The 18,159-nt window shown below is 39.5% G+C and overlaps 1 protein-coding gene across 4 annotated transcripts; it reads left to right on the forward strand.

The window, feature by feature from the left end:
• Positions 1 to 1,425: 1,425 nt before the first annotated feature.
• On the forward strand, positions 1,426 to 18,159 carry LOC131331837 (DNA-directed RNA polymerase IV subunit 1). 4 transcript variants are annotated; one of them, XM_058365776.1, is made up of 21 exons: positions 1,426 to 1,816; positions 4,131 to 4,176; positions 5,445 to 5,505; positions 6,120 to 6,241; positions 6,425 to 6,545; positions 6,639 to 6,760; positions 7,437 to 7,472; positions 7,548 to 7,775; positions 8,010 to 8,150; positions 8,280 to 8,375; positions 8,465 to 10,387; positions 11,010 to 11,179; positions 11,286 to 11,352; positions 11,432 to 11,550; positions 11,688 to 11,836; positions 12,673 to 12,932; positions 13,024 to 13,197; positions 13,283 to 13,420; positions 14,549 to 14,811; positions 16,594 to 16,705; positions 17,020 to 17,383. In XM_058365776.1, exons 4-21 carry the CDS (start codon positions 6,155 to 6,157, stop codon positions 17,215 to 17,217), a joined length of 4,404 nt encoding a protein of 1,467 aa, XP_058221759.1. In that variant the 5' UTR covers positions 1,426 to 1,816; positions 4,131 to 4,176; positions 5,445 to 5,505; positions 6,120 to 6,154; the 3' UTR covers positions 17,218 to 17,383. The 4 variants fall into 4 exon arrangements, with proteins under 4 accessions (XP_058221759.1, XP_058221758.1, XP_058221760.1 ...); XM_058365778.1 differs by lacking the exon at positions 4,131 to 4,176 and adding an exon at positions 17,646 to 18,159 and having other exon boundaries at positions 1,427 to 1,816; positions 17,020 to 17,176; XM_058365775.1 differs by lacking the exon at positions 4,131 to 4,176.

Below are 18,159 nucleotides of genomic sequence, written 5' to 3' on the forward strand. Positions count from 1 at the left end.
GTCCTGGGGTCATTTGTTCACTGATCAGCACCACATGGTTTTGAACTTCTAAGTTCCTGATCATCACACGGTTGATCTTCCGCTGCGTATGATGTCTTTTCTTATTCTTTAACCATTTCCTTCCCATAAATCCTTGTTGTAGATTCACACCTCACGTAATTAACAGTTTTGAACTCCTGTCTTTTCTGCTCCATCTTTTAATCCAAACCCTTCTTGGACTTCTTTATTCTTTTGTTACTATTATTAGCATAAAAAGTGGAAATATCTCGTGAGAGGAAAAGGATAAGCAAACAGATGGGCAAATAGGGAAATTAACGGAGACTCCAGCAAGGCCACCATAAATTACAATTCCGATGCCGCTTGAAAACCCCCCCAGGGCTCGAAATCCGGGGGAGGGGAAACGCTTTATTTAATGACGTCATGTTGTCGTCTCCCCGTAATAAATTTAACAAACCCAAGTGCCAACTCGTCAAGCTTCCCTGCGACGGCAGGGGAGGATCCTATCCAGTTTTATTTCCATCCAGTTTGGTCCAGTCTAGGCCCTCACAATAATGATCGAGATAGTTCATTGTGTAGAACTCGCCGAGACCATCGACCATGTTGAAAAATCAAGTTGATCGGACACCGTTTGATATGAGATCAAAATGTAATAATTTTGAGATAATTGTGTCAAATGAGTTTCAATTTAAAACAAGACTAATGCATTTGAAATCTTATCGAACGATATTCAGTGAACTTGATTTTCAACGTGGTCGATGGTCTAGAAGAATTTTCTACAAAAATAAACGATTTCGATCATTATTATGGGGCGCCCACAAAAGGCCAAAACTGGACCAGACTGGATGGAGAGGAACTGGATTGGGAGGGAAGCGGGGGGCTTCTGTCCCCAGGGGACAACAGAGTGCTGCTATGCCCTATTTTTGGGCCCACTCCGGTCTCGCTCCGATGATCGAAATTGTTCACTTTGTAGAGCTCGTCGAGTAGAACAACCATAGGAAAAATTAGCTTAATTGGATATCACTAAGTGCATAATCGGAGCCCATATAACTCTCGGTCCATGGGTTACAATGGATTTGATCCAGTGTTTCGGATCCATTCTTTTCAAGATAAAAGAGATTTCGATCAGGCACTTAATGATATTCAATTAAGCTGATTTTTTTCATAAGTGTTCTACTCGACGAGCTCTATAAAGTGAACGATTCCGATAACTTGAGCGAGACCGAAGTGTGCCCAAAAATTAGTCGCAACAGCACGCTGCTGTCCCGCCCCCTTCCGATGGGGAGCGTGCTAACGCAAGGATGTCAGTACGGTAATTAAACCTAAAAGCCAAGGGCTTCTTCCCCCCAAGTCCCTGACACAAAAAACCACACATAAGCTTTGTCGCGGCTCTCTCTCCTCAGGTCAGGTCTCTTCCCTTTCTCTCTTTCTTCTTGAAACTCAGCTCTTTGTCTTTAGTCCAAACGAATCGACGGCGCTGTTTACTCTCTCTCCTCCCCCATCCCTCTCCCCCACTCTCTCTCTCTAAACGTATCTAATCACAATTTTGGACAGAAATCGTACTGCGCATATATAATAATCTCACTTTTTTGCCTCACAGAGCCGATACTCGTGTCCTTTTGCCCTCGATTCCCTCCGAATTTACCTTTCTGTCCGTGTTTATATACTCCTCACAGACTGCTTGGCTGGTGCTCGTTTTAATCATAACTCCCCGAACAGAGACCCCCTCCAGTTCTCCTCCTACTCTCTCTCTCTAGCTTCGGACAGTGATCAGTTACTGAGAGTAGAGGGAGAGAGAGACTCGAGAGAGCAAGAAGAGGTTGGTAAACTCTCGTGAATTTCAATCTTTGTTATACGTCTTCTTGTATCTAGTCTCTCTGCTTCTCTAAATCTTGGTTGTTGATTATATAATGATTTTGCATGTCTATCTGTTTGATCAGATATACCGTTTATAAAATCCTATCTGATTTTAGGTATGGTTTAACTGCTGCTTGTCTTCCCTGCGTGTGTTATTGATACACATTCATATCTTTATGTCTGTATAAAGGTTTTTTTTTTTTTTTTGGGTTTTGGTAAGTCGGAAATCCCTGTATCAAGGTTTTATGCGACGATCAATTTGGGCGTTTTTTATGGTTGATGGAGTTAGTGATTTTGATGGTTGTTTTGTGAGCGAGATTGAGCTCATTGATTTACTCAATTTGAAGTTAATTGATTGTAGTATTTGGTTTGAGGAGCGACACTGGTTTGGTGCATGTTGTTGATTTTGTGTTTTGAGGGTTAAAAATTGATTCTTTGAGCAATGTAGATATAATATAAGCCTCAAGTGATGATTATTCGCTGATCAAAACACAAAAAAAAAAAGTGATGATTATTCTCCTTTTGGGGGGAAGTTTGAGTATTTTTTTTTTGTTTTGTTGTTGTTGATGGATAAGTAGTTTTTAGTTGGTGTTGTACACTGATTGGGATACAGCTGGTGTTATGGATGTCGAATCGTTTGGCCGCACGCGTCAATAGGAAGTGTCTGTGTTTTTTTTTTTTTTTTGACCAATTAGGGAGGAAATTTGTGATCTTTTTGTTTGCTGGTCACATCGGTTGGTCATTAATTGTGGTTTTGGTGATTGATCGCTTTTTGGGCAGTTGTGTTTATTGTTTTGACCAATCGGGAATAATCTTGTCTTTTGGCTGCGTATTGGGTCTTGAACGGATAAAAGCTGATTCTTTGAGACATTTGTATATTAATCACATACGCAGTGAAGATTTCTATATTTGTGCTTTAGTACTTGATGGTGTATACTGACTGTTAGGAAGCCGGTGCTGTGAATCTTTCGTTCAACCATTTGTGCACTACCTTTGGATGAATCAGGGAGGAAATTTTGTTGTTGAAGATTACGTGGATTATTCAGTAATTGAGGCTATACTTTGTTTTAAAGATTTACCACAGTGGACAATTGTGTTTATTAATTTGTTTGGTCACGAAGGAATCACACTTGTTGGCTGTGCATTGTGTTTTGAAGGATTAAAAATCAATTCTTTAGACAATGTGCATATTAATCATGTGATTCATGTCCCCAATGATGATTTTTATGTGCAATGATTAGTTACTCAGTGATGGAAATGAATGTCTTCTGTTTGATCACGTGTCAATCCAGGAAGAAACTCATGTTGCTGGTCACTAATTACCCCTATCCTTAGTTGCTGTTTAACGTTTGTCTACGATGATTGATTGATTTTTGACAGTTGCAATCAATATTCTCATCAACTTCAAAGGAGTTTTGTTTGTTAGTGTGATTTCTATAGTGCCACATTACAGTATTACACCCACGTACCTCGGGAATTTATTTTCAGAAATCTGAGGTGTTCCTTGTTTTAAGCTTCATTTTTTTGGCAATAGCGCAACGAGTCCAGCGATGATATGTATTCTCACTCTTAATAACATCTGAAAGTTTTGTTATCAATGCATTATGAATTTCAATCTTCAATCCAATTTATTTGCGGTCATACACAAAAGGAAAGATTTTTATGCTAGTCATATTTCTTTTGGCGCAATCTATTTATGACACAGGTTTCATAAAAGCAATTTACGTAGTTGTATATGAGCCTCCTGAACTACGGTTTTTATACTTGAGTGGCACACCATAACACACCAATGTTGTGGCACCCTCGTGAAAAGTTGGGCCCTCTAGGGTGGGACCAAACAACGTTCGGTTTCTGACTTCCCCTTCTGACTGATAAGGCAACTATATGCTTGGACTGTACCAATGTCACCGGTCCAAGTCTGTTAGTCAACCTTGTATGTGTCTGGCACAAGGGTCTAACCCCTTGATGTGGGATCGCATGCAACTTATCGAATTCACATGAACATGATTGTCCAAGAGAATATATCTTTGGAACACTGGATAATTTATCGGAAAATTAAATGAGAATGCAAGAGGGGAACCTCATACTTTTCTATGGCTCTAAATGAGCCGAGTAGAGTTGAGTCAAGTAGGATATTATCCAGGCTTGGATTGCAGATCCAATGAGCTTCAACTATGCGTTTAAGCTTGGCTTCTTTTTATTTTTCAGCCTATCAGAAACAAGTTCATCCAACTCGATCGCAAGCCTAGCATGAGTAGCTAGTTTTTTCTGTACAGTTTGACTGCATAAGAGCTTGTCAAGCTGAGTTTGAGCGGAGCTATGGTAGTTCATGAACCTCAAAAAGTGATCTTATGTTTGTTTTTTATGAATGGGCAGTATTGGATGAGGTTTTCACAAGCTCAATGCAAGTTGAGTTCGACTATTTTACTACGTTTTTTTAATCGCATCTAGTCTTGAAGTCAGTGACTTTTTAATGTTTGGTAGTATAAACCCATGAACTAGAGCGAATGTTGACACTTCTAAAATGTGCACTTGATCGCAGTTTGCCACTTTCCAAATACGCACTTAGAGCACGTACATCAACAATAGTTTAAATACCTAGTAAAAAAGCACCTTTTCTACTTTACCTATCGATTATTCTCTCTCCCACCCCACCAACCTCTCTACTACTCTTCTCTAACCCCATTAAATAGTATAAAAAAATACTCATTGGATGCCCATCCCGAACCCCATCTGCTCCTTCTCCGTGACCAGCCCCCCTGATCAACCAGTTTTAAGCTCGAAATCGAGTTTGTTTGTGATTTTAGGACCCTGATCAAGCTTCAATTTGTCGATTGTTGTTGGGTGTGTGCAGATCTGTCGAGCGGCGGAGCTTGGCGAGGGCGGGAGGCGAGGTCATTGATGGAGTGGTAGCCTCACCCCTGACCTCTGGGAGACCGTCTGTGCTGACATCCGCTCCGACCTCGACTTCCCCTCCCCAACCCCAACATCGTCGCTGCCACCGTCTGGGTTGTCGTCGTCGTTGGTTACTTGGTTGAAATCAGTCTTGCAGAGAGGAAAACGAGAGAAAATGAGCGAGTGGTAGGGAGGAGAGAGAGAAAGAACAATATTTTAATGTTTTGCTCGTGAATAGTTGCTCGGTAGATGTAGAGAGGATTTTTTGGAAAGGAAAAATAGCTCCATGTTTTCCGAGGCTGCTGCAAGCTGTTTTTGTGCATTTGATTCAGTAAAACAGCTACTTTGGTGTGTTTTGCTAGTCTTTGTGTACATGCTCTTATACAGTTATACCAACACTGTTCATACGCTTTACACGGTTTCTGAAAAATCAAAGTGGAATTTAGAGAAGTATTCAGGATTAGAGATGTTACCAATCGAATCTACAGTAGATAATTTCCTTATTAGATGAAGGTACACTTTCTAAACATGCGCATCTGGACTGATTGTGGGATTTTTAGTTGTTTTTTGCTATCTTGGGAATGTTGAGTTCATGATGCAATGTTAGCTTAACAGTCTTTGATTGTATGCCTATCATATTTTCTTGTTAGCCTTTTGATATAATGTCTCGCTGACGATTTATTTCCTCTTGGTAGGCAGTTGGTGGAAAGGGTGTTCGACCTCAATCAGAGAAGGGACTGAGACTTCAATTCTATGGTACGTATTGCAACAGACTTACCATCTAAGTTAATTGGGTTTTTTCGTTTTTTCATGCAGGTCTACTTGTACGTGTCTTGAACACAACTACCACCAAAATTTATCTTGTTTTCCATTCTGTTTATTAAGGTTCTTAAGTTGTTCATCTACTTAAGTGTACGTGTAACAGCCGTCCCGTACACTTGGAATTTCGATCGGAGGTGCATTCGTGTTGGTATCATGCTAGAGTATAATACATGACAGTACCTTTGAGCCTTTAAGTGTTCCTTTTTGAACCAATTCTTGGAATACTAGTTATGCCTATTAGGCTCCGTTCCAGAAACCTTAAAAAATAAGCAGCTTGTTTCACATTTTCAAACTCAAAAATAATATAAATGAAAAATAATTTTTCAATTTTTTTTGCATCGTATAAAAGATCTTGATGAGATCTTTCACAAGATCCATATTGCATATTTTTATATTTCAATAAATCCATAATTTTTGAGCTTGAAATTACCTTCTTAAAAAATAAGGGCTTTTTTTCGTTTCCGGAACAGAGCCTTAGTTTAGTGTTATACTCTTGTGAACTTTCACTATTCATCCGTCATTTTAATGTTTCTGGAATTTCTCATTAGGTTGCTTAATTTGTTGCTGAAATAACTGGGCCTCAATGGACAATCCATTGGGGGCGGAGCAACAAGTGCCATTTGGGGTCCTGACTGGCATAAATTTCAGTGTTTTAAATGACACAGAAGCTGTAAGTATCTGTTTAGGTTAAGTGGAGCAACATTATTTGCTTGTTTTCAGCTGCTTGCTTCTTTCAATTTTTGTCGTTTTCTGTTGACGTTAGCTATAATATTTAAAAATTGAGATCAGTAGTAACATTGTAATTAAGCTTTCCACATAAATGTACTGATATTGGATGAAAGTACTTTATCAGGAGAAAGTATCAGTTTTGTCAATTGAATCAGCAAATGAGGTGACAGATCCGAGGTTGGGAATGCCAAATCCAACCTCTCAATGCCCCACCTGCGGTGCCAAGGACTCAAGAAGTTGTGAAGGTGCAGTGGAGAACGTTACAATGAGTTCTTGTTTTAACACGTTAGTTTGTTTTTTAACCTGTTACTATAATGGTATAAATTTCAATATTGCAGGGCACTTTGGGGTAATCAAATTCCCATTTACGATACTCCACCCATATTTCATAGCGGAAACTGCTCAAGTCTTGAATAGAATTTGCCCTGGATGTAAATCTGTTAAGCACATCAAGGTCAAGGTGTGGATTTTTTCTCATGCTTAACATTAAGGTTCATGGACAATGACAAGGAAATTTTAGTTCTCCCGTTACTATCTTGCCGATTCATCAAGATACTTTTTCTTTTATGTATTCCTTTTGTGTATGGTATTTGTTGGCTCGTCCTTCGTTGTACTTGGTTGTTTAATTCTGTATCTTAGGTGTTTGTGTCAACCGGTCAAGTTATTACTCTACATTTTAAAATATTGTGGAGCCAAGTGATTTATGGGGGCAGTAATGGTGCATTTATCATTTGCATTTCAGATTTGTACAAGTTATTGCCTTTTATGTTAGCTTACATCAAGAAGCTAAAATAACCATTTTAAGTGATCACCCACCCATGTTTTCTCTTTGGTCGCGTTGTGGTGGATTTGATCAGACTGCACAGAATCCTTAAAAGCTGAGGATTCTAATAGATATGTTGGCCATCTGCTCTTCCTTTGAAACCATATGAAGTTAGTTCCGATTATATGCCCTCATAATTTATTTGGCGTGACAGAGATTTACCTTAGCAATTGTTCTGTTTAATGCAAGTGTGAATTTGGCTTTGCTAACTGAGTCGAGCCAAATTTGCTCTTTGTACCGTTTAATTGAGTTAAATAATTAGCCATTGACTTGCTGATATGTATTGTTCTTTTATTTGGTTTGTATATGGCAGGGGGCAGTTTCAAAGCAAAGTTGCAGATATTGCAATGTGAGATAATCCGGTTGTTGTTAAGCATTTTGTTTCTTCACCTCTGTTAATTTGGTGCTCAAATTTTTTCAACAGGGAAGTTTCAGAGAAAGCTATCCTAAAATGATATTTAAAGTTTCCTCAGACGATGTGTTTGGAAAGACTGCTATTATAGTAGAAGTAGTGGAGAAGGTGCTAAGGAATTCTCCGAATAAAAGTTCTGGGGAAAATTTAGCCGCTGATTACTGGGATATAATACCCAGAGATGTACAACTGGATGAAAGTTCTATGAAACCGACCAAAAGAGTTCTTTCGCATGCCCAGGTAGCATCTCTACAGAAAAATGAATCATTGAAGCCTTTTCTTTCTACAGAAAAAAAGACTGCTATTATACTCTTGAATGTTCTTTCTTGTGGTATCTCATTTATCGAGTTATTCTGGAAATAGGTTCACAGGATGATTATGTTAATCGAGGATGGAAGTTAATTCATAGCATACTATTTTTTCCTTTGTGGGGCCTTACTCTTATATAAAATTGAAACCATTCTTTGTCCTCAGGTCTACCATATGCTAAAAGATGTTGATCCACAGTTCATTAAAGAGAGTGCTATTTTTAAAAAGAATCCACTCTTTCTCAACTGTTTCCTTGTAACTCCCAACAGTCATCGCGTGGCCGAATTTGGGCAGCATGTGGTCTTTGTAAGTAATTCACACGTCTTTGGGTGCTTTTTGCATCTCAGTTGATATGATTGCCGAATCAGATCTACTTGAATTACTCCTTTTCTTTTCTGTCTTTAATCGTGTGCTTTTACTTGCTTAATGATTTAGGATGACCGGACAAGGATTTTAAAAAAGATGGTTGATTTTAGAGGCACAGCCAATGAGTTGAGCTCACGGGTTCTTGACGGCCTAAAAAGTACCAAGGTTAGTAACATACTATGTTACCGTTTATTTTCTTTTGGCCAAAAGAGACCTTATGCTTATTATTCTCAGTTCTACATTTAATCCCTCAGATACGCGCTGAAAAGCCATCCACTCCTGAATATGGTTCCTCGGGTAATAGTACGTCTGGTTTGAGGCACATCAAAGAACTACTTCTAGGGAAGCGAAGTGATCATGCCTTTCGCATGGTTATAGTCGGTGATCCGAATATAAAACTCAGTGAAATTGGTGTGCCATGTCATATAGCAGAGAGGTTGCAAATCTCTGAGCATCTGAACTCGTGGAACTGGGAGAAACTGAACACTTGCTCTAATTTACGGATTCTTGAAAGGGGAGAAATTTACGTCCGAAGAAAAGATCAACTTGTTGCAGTAAACAATATGGGAAAGCTTCAGATTGGAGACCTTGTGCACAGGCCGCTGAATGACGGAGATGTAGTGTTAATAAACAGGCCGCCGTCTATTCACCAGCACTCCTTCATTGCTCTGTCAGTAAAGGTGCTTCCAGTAAACTCAGTTTTGTCAATTAATCCACTCGTCTGTTCTCCTTTTCGTGGGGATTTCGATGGGGATTGCATACATGGTTACGTTCCTCAGTCGATAGACTCCAGAGCTGAGCTCCAAGAGCTTGTTGCTTTGGACAAGCAGTTGATAAATGGACAGAGTGGGAGAAATCTCCTTTCGCTTGGTCAAGATAGTTTAACCGCGGCTCATTTGGTCGTGGAAGATGGGGTGCTCTTGAGCCTTCGCCAAATGCAGCAGCTGCAAATGTTCTGTCCTAATCAATTGCAATTTCCAGCCATTGCAAAAGCATCTTTCACAAAAGCTACTTCACCAGACAACTTTTTCTGGTCTGGAAAGCAATTGTTCAGCTTGCTTCTTCCTCCAGACTTCGATTATGTCTTTCCGGAAAATGATGTTCATATTAGTAAGGGTGAGCTTTTATCTTCCTCAGACATGTCAAATTGGCTACGTGACGCTGATGGAAACCTTATACATGGTCTTGTAAAACATTGTCAAGAAAAATCTATCGACTTCCTGCATGCTGCTCAGAATGTTCTATGCGAGTGGTTGTCAATGAGGGGCTTAAGCGTTTCATTATCTGACCTTTACCTCTCCTCTGATTCATCCTCGCGGAAAAATATGATTGGTGAAGTCTCTTATGGTTTGCAAGAAGCAGAGAGGATCTCTCACATCAAACTGTTGATGGTAGATTCCCATCAGGATTTCCTTATTGGAACCGAAGAAGGTCTGGATTCTGTGGACTTTGGAGCAGAGCACATGTGTTGTGAGAAACAGAAATCAGCTGCCCTTAGTCGAGTTTTTGCTTCTGCGTTTAAACAAGTCTTCTGGGACATTCAAAACCTAGTATACCAATATGCAAGTAAGGAAAATTCTTTGTTGGCCATGTTGAAGGCAGGAAGTAAGGGCAATTTGTTGAGGTTAGTCCAGCACAGCATGTGTTTGGGTTTGCAGCATTCATTGGTTCCGCTAGCTTTCAGATTGCCACATGAGCTTTCTTGTGCTGCGTGGATCGATCACAAGGCATCTGCTTCTACCGATATTCCAGAATGTTCTGGGCGTTACATTCCATCCGCCACGATTGGAAGTTCCTACCTCTCTGGCTTGAATCCTCTAGAATGTTTTGTTCATTCTGTAACCGCTCGTGATATTTCTTTTAGCGATAATGCCGATCTTCCAGGGACTTTGAATCGAAGGCTTATGTTTTTCATGCGTGATTTGTACATTGGATATGATGGAACTGTGAGAAATGCTTATGGGAATCAACTCATTCAGTTCTCTTATGGTATCGATGACACTGCCAGTTCAAGTAAAGCTACTGATGGTTCTCTCCGTGATAGCACTTACGATCGTCGTGCAATGGGCTGCCAGCCTGTTGGTTCTTTGGCTGCTTGTGCCATTTCCGAGGCAGCTTATAGTGCTTTAGATCAGCCCATTAGTGCTCTTGAATCATCTCCATTGCTAAATCTAAAGGTGTTCTCTCTCTCTCTCTCTCTCTCTCTCTCTCTCTCTCTCTCTCTTTCTCTCTACACACACACACACACACACACACACACACACACACACATACATACTAATATGGGAGTGTGAGGAATATGACACGCAGATATGAAATGGTTATCTCTGAAAGAGTAAAGGGAATGAATCGACTCACTGTTCCAAGTTTTGGACGGATCCCTGTAGCATTCTAATGGATTTTAGTCTATACGTTTTGTCTTTTGTGCTTTGGAAAATTGCTTGCAACTATTATGTTAACTTAGATTCTTTTTCCAATCGAGGCTGACATGTCTTCTTGTGACTGAAATATGAATTGAATCTCCTTTGTGGTATAGACATCCTACGTCATTATTGTCTGTATGTTTCCTAAAAACTGATAACTCTAAAAAAATCTCAAGCTGTTCAAGGGGCCATCTGGTTCTTTATTTTTTAGGAATACACCATTATCTCCCTCATTGATTTGATAACTTGTCAACAGCCAATTACTCTAAGTTTCAATCTACAATAAAGCAGTGTAATTTATGTCTTTGTTTCATCAGCAGCTATTGTTCTCAAAATGCTTGACATAGTCTCCTGGCATTCCAATTTGATTGTGCAGAAAGTCCTTGAGTGTGGTGTGAAGAAAAAGAGCGGTGATAAAACTGCATCTCTATATTTGTCCAAGAAACTCGGGAGATGGACTCATGGTTTTGAGTATGCAGCCTTAGAAGTCCAGTCTCATTTGGAGAGACTACTCTTTTCGGACATTGTTTCTACTTCCATGATAGTGTAAGTTTTCGCTCCATTTTAATTTGTTTATATTTTCGCTTTTACCCTTTTGACTCTTCTTATAGTGTGTAATTGCTGTCTAATTGACACATCATGTGGTTATTAGCTTCTCCGAGAAGGCTTGTAGCCGTAAACATACATGTCCATGGGTATGCCACTTCCATATAAGCAAGGTATTGCTGTCGGTTAACATATATAAACTACTGGCCTAGCTTCAAAGCCACTTTCGCATATAAAATTGTACCTTTTCAGGAGATGACAAAGAGGAGAAGAATAAAAGTTCAATCTATTATTGATGCCCTGGACATGAATTGGAAGTGTGCTAGTGCCAGATCTAAAACTGATCTTCCTAAATTGCAAATAAAAAGAGTGTAAGTTGCATTTTTCTATTATAAGAAAAAGTTTTATTCTATTACAATATTAAATTCAAATTTTATCACATGAAAGCTGGGGTATTCTTGACTGGAGCTTTTTTGTCCTACTTTTAACTTGTTTCATTAATTTCCAGGAATTGTTCTGTAGCTGACATGCAGAAAGAAAACAGTGCTACATTTTGCATTGCCGTCAAAGTAGTCAAATGCTCCAAGAACCCGGCTGTAGAAATTGATAATATCCGAGACATGGTGATTCCATTCCTTCTAGGAACCGTCGTAAAAGGTATTAGTGATCCAAGAGTACAAATCTACTCTGGTTTAAGTCCTGATTTATTGCTCATGCTTGATTATCTACCCTCCATTTTGCTAATTTTGTTTTAGTTACTGGTATAGGCCGATCCCTTGGGAAAATTATTAGGAAAGAAGATTGTGTTATGTCATATGGGAATTGTTAGAGTATAACTAGAGGATGCAAAAATCTTCAGAAAGACATTCATTGTAGAGGCATATTGAAACTCCAATAGTGATGCATTGTCAAACATCCTCTTTCCTACGCTTCAGAGAAAATTTATTCAACCACTAGGAGAACTGTTTGTTGAAAAAGAGACACTATTGACATCACGTTGTGAGCTTATAGTTTGTTTGACTGGTACCGCTAGGGTTGAGATTTCTCTGTATGATCACTTTTGCTGCTTGGCTGTGCAAAACTTCCACATGCTGAAAAGTTATTTTGCATAATATATATATGTGGAATTAGAAGTTTTGCAAGTAATAAATTTATAAAAAAACTGCATACATTGATTGTTTAGGATATGGCTGTAGATTAGTTGAAGGGTGAGGCGAGGAGGTAAGACATGTGACATGTAAAGGGAAGAAAGAAAATATGATAATTTTTTTTATTTACATATGTCACTTGCATCTCCCATTGTTTGTAAGTATTATTGTGAGCATTTAATAGTGTACCTATTGCAAACATTTTAGTTGTGGCAGCATTACGGAGGTTTGAAATTTGCGGTCGTGATGTACTTTTGGTGATCATCCTTATGTTCAGGAAAGAAATTTTCTCTGTAGGCTTAGCACAATGCTTGATTTTTATTTACCTCCTGACATGTATTTTAGGGTTCCTGGAATTCAAAAAGGTGGATATCTTGTGGAAAGATGGACCGAAAATGTCAAGATCTCATAGAAGTTCTTCTGGTGAACTGTACTTGAGAGTTTTTATGTCCGAGAACTGTGAGAGACGAAGATTCTGGAGTGCCATTAAGGAGAACTGTCTCGAAATAATGGAAATAATCGACTGGGAACGCAGTCATCCAGATGATATTCATGATTTGACTTTGGCCTTTGGAATAGATGTTGCACGGAAACATTTTCTCATCGTGGGTTATTTTGCCTCTCTTCTTTAAAAATTCACAATTCATGATCATCATTAGATTTATTGACTGGAAAAATTGGGAATTTCAAATGCAGACATTGATGTCTGCAATATCTGACATTGGCAAGCCTACACTTCCTGAGCATTTGCTTCTTACTGCGGATTGTTTATCAGCTACAGGAGAGTTTGTTGCCTTAAATGTAAAAGGGTTGGCTGAGCAAAGGAAACGCACATCTGTCTCTTCGCCCTTCATGCAAGCGTGCTTTGCTGTACGTCTTGTTTTCATGCATTAAAATAATAACAATCCTATCATTCGGATATTATGCCCACTGGTTCAAATATTTTTGTTGGCAGAATCCAGCTGATTGCCTCATTAAAGCTGCTAAGAAAGGAGTTACAGATGATCTTCAGGGGAGTGTTGATGCATTGTCATGGGGAAAAACTCCTTCCATTGGGACTGGTGGAACATTTGATATCATATATTCTGGAAAGGTAGATTTTACGCCCACTCGTCAATAAGATAATTATGGATATGCAAAAGGATTCCTTACAGCAGTAAAACTTTGAAATTCAGCATCACCTTTTATCCTGTGAAAGTCGTTATGCTAGCTTGCTTTAAATTTTAAAAATGTGGGGGAGCTAGAGTATTCAACATAGGGGTGAGCACGGGTGGGGTCGGGTTTGACACTCACCTGTCACCCGACCCGAACTGATCGGGTTGGGGTATTTTGGAACCCACCCCGTCCAAATGAACAAGGGAAACCGTCCGATCAGTTTTCCGGTCGGGTTCGACAGAAGTATATCAAGAAGAGAGATTTTGGATGCAGGTTCACAATAATCGGACGAGAACGAAGAACCCCCACCGTAATCAAGCAGAAAAGAGGATTTAAGGACTACAATCTCAGAAAAATATCGCGAATTATCTTACATGAGAGAGAGAATGAGAGACAAACTGACAAAAGGGCAAGGCGATGGTGGTGGGCAGGTGGCCGTGGACGGTGGGTCGGCGGCGGAGAAGCTGTGAGAAGAGAGGGTGAGGGTGGAGAGCAAAAGGACTGAGTAGAACATATATATAGTATATATGTACATATGGTCGGGTTGGACCCGACGCGTTGGCAACATAATAACCAGTAAACCGAACCGAGAACCGACTTTTTTACAGAAATCAACCCGCACCCGACCGAAGCAGTGATTCAGAGCCGCTCGAAACCCTTCGGGTCGGGTCGGATCCACGGGTTTTTTGCTCACCCCTCATTCAACTTATGTAACATGAACAGAAACTTTGAACAAAAATGTGGTTGATTATGGGAAACTACAAGCAGTGGTTATAAATGTTTGTAAGTGCTTCTATTTTTTTCACACTGCAACAAGGTTTAGGAAAATAACACTATATTGAGTCTTTCTGCCAATTTGTAGGAAGCAATTATTTCGTCTTGCATTAGTATGATTAGACATATGGAATTTTATGGCTGTTATTTTTCCTCACTAGCCACTGGTGTGAAATGACATCTTTTGTTTATCCTTGTTCCTTTTGTGCTCTTTTCTGTGCATATGGTCGTGGGGTGGAAATTCCTTTCCTACGAATGATATGGTTTTCTTCATGTCTAATCTCTTCATCAGGGGCAGGAACTTTCTAAACCTGAAGATATCTATAAACTTTTGGGTAGCCATCTCAGTTCTCGTGAACAAAATGTGAAGGTCAATGTACCAGGTGAACATGATTTCATCTTCGACAAGTGTATCCCTCGGCCACTTTGCACATCTGGTGAAATTTTCCTTAAAGGGCGTAAAAATTTGGAAATATCCAAATTGATCTTGAGGAAGTTTATAACACTGAAAGACATTTTGAGGTTGTCTCAAGCATTGAAGTATATGCTGCACAAGTAAGTATTCCTCTTTTGGGCTCCTTTCCTTCTGTGAAGAACATTCTATCACACTTAGTATGGGTGGATTTACTTTAGCTAATGACTCTGCATATACACAGAACTATTTTATGTCCTGAAATGGTTTTTCCTTCTCATTGGTCATTCCTTATGCAGTATGTTCTATATCACAGTTAGGGGCGTGCAAAAAAACTGAAGCCCGACCCGACCCGAGGGGTTTCGGGCGGGTCCGAACATATGGTTTGGTCGGGTACGGGTACACTTTTCCAAAAAAATCAGTTTTCGGTTCGGGGCTCAGGGTGTTGTTTTTTCTTACCAGACCCGACCCGACCAAAAAGGCAACGAATTCATGTAGTTTACTTCGGTTTTGGTCGGGCCCGACCCAACCAAAAAAATCGATTACACGGACGGGTATCTCCCCTCCTTCGGTTCGGGTTCGGGTGCCAAAAAAGTGTTAACCGACTAGTTGGGACGGGTTCGGGGCCGAACCCGACCCGTCCGACCCGTGCACACCCCTAATCACAGTAGATCACACATTTCTATTTTGTAGGATATTGGGCTGCAATGAAGCACCGACACGTCTAGAGGTCGACGTATTGCAGTGTCGGACACGAGGACACGTCACGTGGTGTGTCCCATAATTTAATTTAAATTTTTGAGGGGGGCACGGTGGTGACACCGACGGGGACACGGCAGGGGTCAAAATGTAATTTTTAAAAAAATTGGGGGTCGAACTGTAATTTTTTTAAATTTTGGGGGCCAAATTGTAATTTTTTGAAAAAAATTTAGAAGCCAAACTGTAATTTTTCAATAGGGTTATATTGAACTTATGGATGTCTTGTTTTGTTTGGATGGTATTGGAACTATGGATTTTTCGTTTTGTCCACATTTTGCCATTTAAACTTGGAAAAAAATTGAAAAAAAAATAAAATAAATATACACATGGTGTGTCCTCTGCCGTGTCCGTGTCCCTATTTTTTTAGAATTCTCGTGTCCCCATGTCTGTGTCCGTGTCCGTGTCCGTGTCCGCGCATCATAGTTGGGTTGTAATGCCGTTATCACTTATTCGGTATTTCCTCTGTATATCGTCTCTTCTTGTGGTAGAATGTGAGCAGTGGGATTGCTTGTCATGAGATCATAGCCCATGAATTTAAAAAAATTCTATTAGCGACCCCTCCAAAATTCATTCCATTCGGTCCGATTTAAGAATTCTGGCGCATCTCCTCAGGTGCATATTTGGAAATCAATTTCCTGTTTATGGTCTACTTTGATTCCTTGTGGTTCTCTTTGCAAGTATGAAATACTCAAAATGCTTCCGAATGAGAATCCTGGTTTGAAGCAATATATGCAGTGGTCTGCTGGCCAACTAGGGTACCGAGGCTTCTTTAGGGTGTATATTTGTGAAGTCATTTAGTGGGTGGGCTGGTTTGTCTCGACGGAAGTGATCAGCTTTTCCAACTGTAATCTTTTCTAATGGAAACTTCATAGCGGAACAGGATATCATTCATGAAAATGCTACCCCCATACTAAAATACTGATATTTTAACGGTACATCGGTTATGTCATCGTGACCTATATATGTTTCACCATGAAGTTGGTCATATGCATCAAGATTGAGCAACGTGAGTAATACTAAACCTGGATCATCTCCATGTTGCCTCTTCACCATTTTCCAGTTTGTCCTTGATGTTGTTTATTGTACTTCAGTTTCCTATTGTATGCCAGTTCTTACAATCTATTTCTTCATTTTGGTGTTTTTTTTCTTCCTTTCAACGGATGAAGTTATCCCATCAATCGTCGGTTGAGTGAAGTGGACAAATCTATTGCGATGATGGCTTTATATTTTCACCCTCGAAGGAATGAGAAAATGGGAACTGGAGCTCGGGAAATAAAGGTAAATGAAAGAAATGATGATCAAATGGAAACTTGTGTAAAAAAAACTCCTCACTTTTCTGTGAAGGTTCATTGAAAGACATCATATAAGCTTTACTGTTATAGGAGTGCAATTTTATTGATTCTTTTGCCTACAGTTATATATAATTGCCTAATGTGGACTTATGATGGTACTAGGAAGCCCGCATTTTTATCCTCGCATCCATCAATGTCCACTAGGCACTAGTTGATTTTTAGACCATATTCGAATATTCAAGGTTTAAGAGCTTGGAAGTGCCTGTGGTACCTTGTAACTAAATTTTGAATTATGTACAGATTGGTTATCACTCTGAGCATGATAAGGCCCGCTGCTTTACGTTGGTGAGAACTGATGGAACAGTTGAAGACTTCTCATACCATAAGTGCATTCATCATGCTCTGGAGGAAATTGCTCCTCAAAGAGCAAAACCCTACCAGATGAAATGGTTAAGTGGTATGTTTGTCCTACTTTCTGTTTTCTTATTTCCGATGTAACATAATAGTTAGAAGAGAAAAATGACTTAAGAATGGTTATTTGGCAATCCGGGATTTGTGCATGTACATTGTTATATAGATTGATTGTGAAAAGGTTTAGGGGGATGCATTATTGTTACTTACATTGAAGTTAGAAGGAAGTCATGACCTGGCCTTAGTACCTTAATGTTATGGGTTCAACGTTGAGGCCTGAGGGCATCCACTTTTTGCATTTGATACTGAAGGTTAGGTCTGTACCTAATGTACCCCTTCTGACCCTTGTTGATGAGGGAATTTTTTTTTTTTGGTGCTCGTGAAATCTCTTTCTTCGAATTAGAGGAAAGTAGCCAAATGAATTTGGGAAATTAGTAATCAACATCTTGCATTTGGATTTTTGTAACTTAAGTTATCTGACTTGTTAAGTTTGGGTTTTCTGCTTTGGGTTGCAGAGCGCATTCCTAAGGCGGTTGATTAGTTCCTAGGGCTATCGGACCTTGCAAAATCCGTAGGTTCTCTACCAAGACTGGGTTTTGTACAGAGACGAAGGAGGGTCAATCAAGACAATAAGGTCTTATCTTTAATTTCATCTAATAAATTTTGTAGTCCTTCTGGCGGTAATTAGGGTAGTCCAATTCTTATGCTTCTTTTTGCTGCCTCCACTAAATATTGTTTTCCTTCGGTTTCTCGAATGAAAAGAAGATTTCGGATGAAAAGAAGATTTAGTGGATGTAGCAACGAGAAGCTTTTGGAAAGGGTAATGCCCTTTTCATGTTGTAACTCTTTGTCTTTTTGGCAATGTTTTGTGTCATTTTCTTTTCTTGTCATGGGAAATACTCATTTTGGCAAGTATTCTCTAAATAATGCGACCTCGGTGTGTCAGCAAGTATCTCCAAATAATTTGATGTGGATAGCGTTCGTGTTTCTAAGCAGTTTTTTAATACAAAAAGACTTTGTGGTGACACA

Source organism: Rhododendron vialii, chromosome 7a (assembly GCF_030253575.1).
Source record: "Rhododendron vialii isolate Sample 1 chromosome 7a, ASM3025357v1".
Taxonomy (NCBI): Eukaryota; Viridiplantae; Streptophyta; class Magnoliopsida; order Ericales; family Ericaceae; genus Rhododendron; species Rhododendron vialii.